Raw genomic sequence first — 9,344 nt, forward strand, 5'->3', positions numbered from 1 at the left:
CAAGGGCCAAAACAATACTGAGTGAAAAGAAAAAAGCTGCACCCAGGCATTCAATCTTGAGTAAAAGGAAAAAAGACCTGGACCCAGGCATTCAATTTTTCACTGTGAACATACCAGTATCATGGCCCTCCCCACAGACACTCACCAATCAACATACAGCCCAAGGAACAAAGCCAGGGAGAGAAACTGCCCCAACCTTCCTGCAGCCAGCAAGAGCCATCACATGACGAGGTGATCATCAGAGCAGGAACGATGCTAATAATGTCACCACCTTCCTTTTATCTGAAAAAAAGTTTCTGTGAGTTGTTCTCAATTAAGAAACTGATTAAACAATTACTGTCAAAAAGATTCACAACAGTTAGGAAAAGACTTCCTCTTTGACAATTTCCCAGTATGATAGGAAACAATGAAAACAAAAACAAGGAAAAGTCCTGTCTATAGGTCCAATCTTTGGAGGCCCAGTGTATAAAAGGACCACACACTGCAAGGACTCATCAGAGTCTGGAAAACTCACCTCTCCGCAGAAGCCCACCACCACTCCTCACACCATGACTAACTCCTGCTGCTCTTGCTGCCAGCCCACCTGCTGCAGAACCACCTGCTGCAGGACCACCTGCTGCCGCCCCAGCTGTGGCTGCAGCCCTTGCTGTGTGTCCAGCTGCTGCCGCCCTTGCTGTGGTGGATCTAGCTGCTGCCAGCCCAGCTGCTGTGGGTCCAGCTGCTGTGGCCAAAGCTGCGGTGGGTCCGGCTGCAGTGGCTCACCCTGTTGCCAGCCAGTTTGCTGTACACCCGTGTACTGCACGAGAACCTGCTACCAACCCACGTGCTGCTGCCTGCCCGGTTGCCTAGCCCAGGGCTGCAGGTCCTGCTGTGGATCCAGCTGCTGACAGCCTTGCACTTGTTGACCTTCTCCCCATAGGACCATCATCTCCACAAGCCAACCTTCCTTCAATTAACTTGCCCTGCCTGGACAAACTCCCTTCCTACCTGTGCTGAAAACCATCACACTATCACCAGAAACTCTGAGATTCACCTCCTTTATTAAAAGCTTGTGAGTCAGCATGAGGGAGTGCAGAGTACTTCCCTTTTGTTCTCTGATTCCTTATGTCTTCTGGGTCGTGTGCCACCTTTGTACACCATTGACATGGAGTTATCGTCTCAGCTTTGATTCTGAAGCCAAAACCTTCACCTCTCCCTCTCAATAACTTCAGAAAACATCTCCTTGAAATTTTCATAGGTTTCTGCAACTGATCATTAATGTTTATAAGTATGTTTTCCTTTTCAATATTCTCAGGATTCTTGTATCCCCCTTTCTCCTTTTATGCTAACTTTGAGTTGTATTCCTAGAAGCAGTCTTAATAAATTTTTAATAAATTCTGTATCATCATTCATTTTGTACTGTCTCTTTATTTTACTTTAGTAAGAACCCTTGACATGAGATATATCCACCTAATAGATTTCTAATTGTACAATACATTATCATTTCATCATATACATTAGACACACTGTGGGACAGCAGATCTCTAGAACTTATTCATCTTGTCTAACTGAAATATAACACTCAGCAAAAAGCAACTCCCCATTACCTCCTACCTCCAGAGTCTGAAAAACACCATTCTATTCTTAGCTTATATGAGTTTGACTATTTTAGACACCTCATGTAAGTGAAATCATATAACAGTTTCCTTCTGTTACTGGCTTATTTCACTTAGTGTAATGTCCTCAAGGTTTATCCATGTTTTTGTAAATGGTCCAGTTTCCTTCTTTTTAAGGCTAAATAATATTCTACAGTTTATAGGTACCACAGTTTGGGCCAAGCCCGTGGCGCACTCGGGAGAGTGTGGCGCTGGGAGCGCAGCAGCGCTCCTGCCGCGGGTTCGGATCCTATATAGGGATCACCAGTGCGCTCACAGCGCTCACTGGCTGAGCGCGTGCGGCTGGTCTCAAAAAGGACAAAAAATAAAAATAAAAATATAGGTACCACAGTTTCTTTATACATTCATTCAGCGAAGAAAATTTGGGTTGTGCCCACAACTTGGTTCTTTTGATAGTGCTCCTCCGAACATTTGAGTGCTAATATCTCTCCAAGATCCTCATTTCACTTGTTTGTGAACATACCCAGAAGTGGGATGGCTGCATCATGTGGTGATTTTCTTTTTAACTTTTTGAGGAACTTCCATACTGTTTCCATGGCAGCTGCACCATTTTGCACTCCCACCCGTGAACAAGGGTTCCAGTGTCCCCACATATTTGCCAGCACCTTTAGTGTGTTGTTTTCTTCATAACGGCCAGACCCAATATTCCAGTGTTTCACTTACTCTAATATTGAAATAATGTTCCAATATTGAGTGAAATCCCACGCATTCACGTCAAAATACATGACCTTCTTGAGAAACAGGAAGACTCAGGGAACAGCATCCTTCCCCTGTGCAGAGTGCATGACTAGGCACTGCCAACATTTACATCATGCCTTTCCTGACTCCAAACTTGCGTGGTTGACCACTGCCTTCTAACAAGTACATATTCATTTTCACGACACTCTCAACCAGCCTAGTCAATCCTGCTAATCCTGAAGCCATTCTTTCTCTGTTAGGTGCCTTCACATAAATGGGCTCTGTTCCTACTCATCACTTTTGAGTTCCACTTTCCAATGGCATCTTCCTCTCTTGTCCTGTTCCATGATCTCTGAGTGTAGCTCCCAAATTGTGATATTTTGCATAGGTTAGTGTGAACATTCATTTGTTTTACTTTTTTGTCATGACATTTAAGAGCCAGTTATGATGTTACATGTCATAAAAGTCTAATTATATATTTATGTAGCTCAGAGTTCTTCTTCACACGCAGGACTTGGAGAGGTTCTGTCTTCGTAATGTAGCATGGGTTCTCCTGCTTTATTTGTTGATCGCCTGATTATCTGGCATTGCTAGATTTTTATTTGAGATCACGTCTCTGCCCAGTTGTCCCAAATGACTTGGGCTGATGGCTACATATTCTGCTGTAAGTTCATCTTATAATTTGAGTTGAGGTGTAAACACTATTTTTCATGTACATCCTCTGAATTAATGCAATATAATTATAGAAATGACCAAATATTACTCTCAGAAAATTTATTGTCTTTGTTCAAAGTAGATAACAAAGCTCAGAAATTTGGCTGTAAGTTTCTTCTTGGAATCTCCCCCATATTGTGTGCATCAGAAAGCGGCCCATAGCATATTCTCATGTACCTATTGAAAAGAAAACAGTTGCTCCTCAAGCCCACGCTCTGCAATAGCACTGCTAGTGTATTTCATGGAGCATAAAAGTGCCTTCAGAAATACCAATACAGGGAGTCACAGCAAGGTTGAATTGGGTCATGGGAAGATGAGAATATTGCTATATTCAGAACTTATTTACTTACAGAAGGTGGAGGACATAGAATAAGAACAAAGAGGTGAGATTATAAAATGCAATGACAGCACATATCCTAAACAAAATATAACCAAATTAAATCTAGTGCCAGAAACAGAGGGGAGGCAGAACAAGATAGCTGACTAGAAGGATCCACCACTTGTTTCTCAAAGGCAAGTGGCCACAACATAAAAAGTAATTCAATGAAGAAATAAGAAAAAGAGACACATCAGCAGAATAAACTTAAGAAATCATCAGCACCTCACAAAAGAGAAATCCAAATGTCCAATGGGCAAGGAAAAGTTACTCAAACACGTCAGTCATATGGGAAATTCAAAATATAATCATTTTTTAAATCTAATTTATTTATTTGATGACTCTCAAAATATGTTTTATATAACTTTCATCTATACAATTCCTATTTTTATTGATAAATAGAAACAAAACTTTTAATAAAGAAAACACTAAGCATCTTACTATACGTATTTTAATTTCTAAATCTCTTGTCCATTTTTGAGACATATTTTCAAGATAATTTTTAAAAATAAATTAATATAGAACCACTGTTAAAGAATTGTGATAAAGGAATTGAAAATTTCCCAGATTGGAATAAGAATCTAATATAGAAGACAGAATCTCAATATTGATTTATTTTAAAGTTCTTTTATTTCCTTTTATGTCTTTATTTACCACTTCTATTTTTATTGAGTAAATTACTACTTAATGCTCTGTTAATTTTTTATTGAGATGTTTTCATTTCCTTGTTTGATCAGCTTGGTTGATGGACATATTGACATATAACTAAATATATACACCTCCAGAATGGCTCACATTCAAACGTGAAAATTCCATGTGTTGAGGACACAAAAAGCAAAGACAAATAATACAATGTAGGAATTATTGCAACTTTTTCTGAAAACCGTTTGGAACTCTCCTCTAATGTGTACTCTAAGGAGAATTTATAATACAGAAATTTCGCTCCAAGAAAATACTCCACAGAAATGCATGCACCAGGAGACCAAGGTGTAGACAAATAATATTCCTAGGAGTATTGTTCCCAGAAGCCCCTAATGAGGGACAAATACCCATCAAGAATAGCAGGCATCAATACATCGTGGTCCCTTCCTACAAAGAGCCGAGATCACTGGAAATGAACAAATGCTACTACAGGCACAAAAGCCAATAAATCTCACAAACATAATTTGGAGCAAAAGAAGTCAAGCAAAAAAATATACATACTAATATAATTTTATTGGTATAAAGTCCAAAACTTGACACAACTATATTATAATACCTAGTACCCTTAAGAAGGAAGGAAAGGATAGCATTCAGTAGAAGCATGAGGGCAGCGACTTGATTACACCCTGAGCTCTGTCTCCCAACATGAACGATGAATGCTCTCTTCCCTTTATCATAATCGGTCAAGCTACACATTAATGACATATGCGGTTCTTACATCATAGATTTTATGTCAATTTATTTTTAAGTGAAGGTACCTGAGGTGTCATCACATGTCGTATATTTCCCTCCATTTATGCACACAAATAATTTGGAGGTGGAATTTCCCACTTGAGATTACTGGTCCTGCTGGTCAGCAGGTTTAGAACATAAAAGGACTGAACATTTCTGAATCCCAGTGTCTTGCCTCTGCCTCTATCCTCCTGATTTGGTGATGATTTATCTATGAAGAAAATGATGTCCACCACCCTCAACCAGGCACTCTTTGATCAAACCAGGATAACCTGTGCCATGGTTGCTGCAGGTAGACATGCCTATTGTACTCCTCAATAGTCAGGTTATTCTCAATGGACAAGTTTGGACCCAGACATGGATTCAGTTCCTCACTGTGAGTGTATCAGCATCATGCCCCTCCCCAGGGCCACTTCCCACTCTTCCTACAGACAAAGGAACAAGCTGGCAAAGACGACTTCTCTGACACTCCCCGGGCCACAGGAACTATCACCTGACCAGAGGATGTTCACAGCAAACATAGGCTGCAATGATTTCTAGAAATGTTCCCAAGGAATTATGCACAATTAACTACTTAGAGTATAATTTTCTAAGGATTTCTCAATCTTAGGAAAAATCTTTTTCCTTGGGCCATTTCCCTAGGGACTGTGGAAAACAAACCACAACAAAGAAAAGTTCTGCTTATTGGCTCTACACAGGAGAACCAGTCTATAAAAGCCCCAGAATTAAGGGACTTAGAATCTGGGAAACTCACCTCTGAACAGAAGCCACACCACCACACCTGACACAATGACCTGCTGCTGCTGCTCCCCTAGCTGCCAGCCCACCTTCTGTGGATCCTGCTGCTGCCAGCCTTGCCATTGCCCCACACTTTACTGGCAGCCAACCTTCTGTGGGTCCTCCTGCTGCCTGCCTTGCTGCTGCCAAACTTGCTATTACTATAGCTGCTGCAAGACCACCTGCTGCAATACCACCTGCTGTTGCTGGAGTCCTTGCTGTGGGTCCAGCTGCTGCCAACCTTGCTACTGCAGCACACCCTGCTACCAACCTACCTCCTGTGGGTCTTGCTACCACCAGCCTTGCTTCTGCCAAACTTTTTATTACTACAGCTGCTGTAAGACCACCTGCTGCAAGACCGTCACCTGCTGTTGTTGCAGTCCTTGCTGTGGGTCCAACTGCTGTCGACCTTGCTTCTGCAAAACTTGCTATTACTACAGCTGCTGCAGGACCACCTGCTGCAAGACAACCTGCTGTTACTGGAGTCCTTGCTGTGGGTCCAGCTGCTGCCAGCCTTGCTGCTGCTGATCCATCTGCTGCACTCACTATGCTCAGCTCCACCTCATTGACATCGACTCATTGTCTCAGCTTCAGGAAAGTCTTGATCATAAGCTTTTGAGTGTATGAAATGTTAAAAAAAATTCTTATGACTCTATATTTAACTCTCTGCAATGATCAATACTGAGCATCTTATTAGATACATGTATTATATTTAGGAACCTCTGCCACATTGCATAACTCTTTCATGATCGCTTTAATTGTCTCCCTATTTTGTTAGTTTGCTGGTTGGTAGGTTGGTTGGTTTACAATAGTTCTTTCATAAAGCCTTACTTTGATGTTGCACTTTATATTTAAGATCTCACTCAATTCTAACAACAGTCATACATGTTGGGCGTAGCAAAGGATATCATCGTCATTTTAGTGATGAGGAAAAGATTTGCCATGCAGATAGTAATTGATAGAAGCAGGTCTGATGCTCAAGTTCTTTGACCCCAGGTTAAGGGTGCTTTTTTTTTTTTCATTTTTCTACAAGTAGATATAACACTGTTGACAGGTCATAGAAAAAAATGGGCATTTTGAGTTACTTCTCAGAAACATTAGGAATAATTATACCTTTCATCTACAAACACTTTTCTGTCTTTTTCTGTCCACCAAGCTCTTCCTGAATACTCTTCCCCCCTCTATGACAAATACAGACTGCCCTTCAGCATTCTAGTCAATGAAGGGAGACTTACACTATCTCTGAATTCTGATCAGCCACCAGTATAATCTGTCACCAATGAATTATGTGAATGCCATTGGTATTCCTGGCCCTGCCCTTACATGAAGAAATCTGTCCTTAGATAGTCTGGAACTGGCATCCTGGTATCATTGCATTCATCATAGCAAAAATTAGGATTAGGAATCACCTAACAAAGCACACAAGGTTGGACCATGATTCCCGAGTTCACAAATTTTGAGGCAATTTGGTTCCCTGATATGAACATTATATGAAAAGAAGATAAATTTGTTCATTCCTTAGAATTAAATTACCCATCCAATGGGCATATAATTTGTGATCCAATCATAATTTCTGGGCCAATAAAGTACACAAAAACAACGTCCCATGTTCCATAAGATAAAGACAAATAAGCTAAAAGAAACCAAAATCAGAGTTTTCAGAAAAAAAAAAAAAAGAAATGGTAGGAAGTCAAATAGGAGAAGGATGATTGCACTCTTCAAAGTCAAGGTGGGCATTGGGTTGGATCCTAATGTGGGTATAAGGGCATTCTAAAGATACAGTAAATAATAAAGAGAATAGCCAAGGCACTCAGCAGGACAAAGTACTCTGGGAGAAAATGAAGAGGTTTCTAGTGTAGCCAACTTATTAATAAGAGATAGAAAGGTGTTTCTGGTGAGTTCACCACTTGATGTGACAGATGTGTGACCTTCCTGGAGGATGTGTCTGAAATTCTTTTCCAGGTGACTAAACTTTCCAATGAGAGGAAGGGATTGGGGGATTCACTGAGGACCTGCTGCATGCTACATATATAGCCAGAGGCTTCACCTCCTCTCTCTCTACCATGACCGTGCATTCCTGAAAGAAGCACATTACTGCCCGCACAACAGAGCTGAGGAAATCAGTCATGAAGGAGGCAAAATCACTTGCCTGAAGTTGCATGGCTAGTGCTACCTTTGTCTGGCTTCAAAAACAAACCTGTTTTGGGGACCACTGGGGAAATGATACAGATATCGTGGACCAGATGTTTTACCAGGTGATGATCTGTCAGTACCAGCTTGATATATGTGACCCACTTCCTTTTTCATAGTCTTCAACAATGAGTGGAGCAGGTAAATTCTTCCTTGGATTTCAGTTGAATAAAGAGCAATGCCTAAGATAAGAATGCTGAGGACATATCACAATACTGTTGAAAATACCTGGCTGCACTCCAGGTAATTGGTCTGGTTTTGTCCCGCTCTTTTCCAAGTAAAGAAAGTTCAGGAGTTTTCGTCAAGAGAAACCAACTTTGTATCTCATGAATATTCATAACCAATAAAAAAAGAAACAAAATTAAAGACACATCATACAAAAAAGAAAAAAGAAAAAAGAAATTCTCCCCTTGACACATTCTAGAAATAGTGCTGTTAGATTTTCTCATTGCTCAGTCAGGCTGCTGGAGTATTTTGCAAAGAGATTGCAAGCTCTAACTAACCTAATCACCTCCTGATATGCCTCTATGAAGGCTTTTAAGCTGAGATCTCAAAAATCCCTTAAGTGTGCACCATACAAACTTGCATTCAGGGCTGGCCCCGTGGCGCACTTGGGAGAGTGCGGCACTGGGAGCACAGCAACGGTCCCGCTGTGGGTTCGGATCCTATATAGGGATGGCCAGTGTGCTCACTGGCTGAGTGCGGTGCAGGCGACACCAAGCCAAGGGTTGCAATCCCCTTACCGGTCACGAAAAAGACAGAAAAAAAAAAAGAAAGAAAGAAACTTGCATTCATCTCAAAGGTAGGGTGGTTTCCATTTGAGGAACGTCGATGCTTCTCCCCTTATAACACATTAATTTCATGGATAGCAGGAACACAATTAGATTGCCACCTCAATTTTCTTTAATGTTATAAGAACACAATATTATTGAGCTCTTTCTTCCTTTCTTGAAAACATAAATAAATCATTAAGAAGAACCAAAGGAAAGGTTCAGTGTAAAAAGTAGAGAGAATACATTATAGAACTAATGGAGCTGAGAAGAGAATTACTGACTTAAGAAATGATCTGGGATTCTAAGATGGCAACGGGTCTGGAGTGGCCATGCCAGGAGACAGCGTGACCCTGAGAAGTGTGCGCTGTGATACCAGAGTACTATTTGCATTTCCAAGAGCAACAAAAAACGAATAAATCTTTCAACAATGAACCTACAATGACAAACAAGCAACAACAGGTTCGAGGTTTTAGGGCCGACACAAAAGAAGACTCCTGAGAGTGCCCAAACCCTGCTGCGGGTTCGAGTGAGCAGCCCGAGACAACAAAGGCCAAGTAAGTCAGCAGAGACGACACAGAAAGAGAGTGGAACGCGCTGGACCGGCCCAACTCTGCGAGCTCTGTGAGTCCCCCCGGCCCGGCCCCACTTGTGGGGCGAAGCCCGACTGCTCCCCGCCCGCCTGGCTCCCGCCTACCACACCAGGGTAGGCGCCCGCAACAGAGCTGCCTCCATCTTCTCAGGTGGAGG

At 41.6% G+C, this 9,344-nt stretch overlaps 2 protein-coding genes across 2 annotated transcripts in view; both read left to right on the forward strand.

Moving 5' to 3' along the window:
- LOC103608806 (keratin-associated protein 4-1-like) overlaps positions 1-849 on the forward strand; it is a 1,466-nt gene extending 617 nt beyond the window's left edge. Inside the window, exon 2 of the mRNA XM_008593199.1 lies at positions 579-849. Coding sequence (XP_008591421.1) covers positions 579-849 — 271 coding nt within the window. The remainder of the gene's footprint in view (positions 1-578) is intronic.
- A 4,797-nt stretch (positions 850-5,646) lies between these two features.
- LOC103608807 (keratin-associated protein 9-1-like) lies at positions 5,647-6,162 on the forward strand. Its single transcript, XM_008593200.1, has one exon. It carries the CDS (start codon positions 5,647-5,649, stop codon positions 6,160-6,162), a length of 516 nt encoding a protein of 171 aa, XP_008591422.1.
- The last annotated feature ends 3,182 nt before the right edge of the window (positions 6,163-9,344 follow it).

The sequence above is a fragment of the Galeopterus variegatus genome, unplaced genomic scaffold (assembly GCF_000696425.1).
Source record: "Galeopterus variegatus unplaced genomic scaffold, G_variegatus-3.0.2 Scaffold8876, whole genome shotgun sequence".
In the NCBI taxonomy this organism is placed as follows: domain Eukaryota; kingdom Metazoa; phylum Chordata; class Mammalia; order Dermoptera; family Cynocephalidae; genus Galeopterus; species Galeopterus variegatus.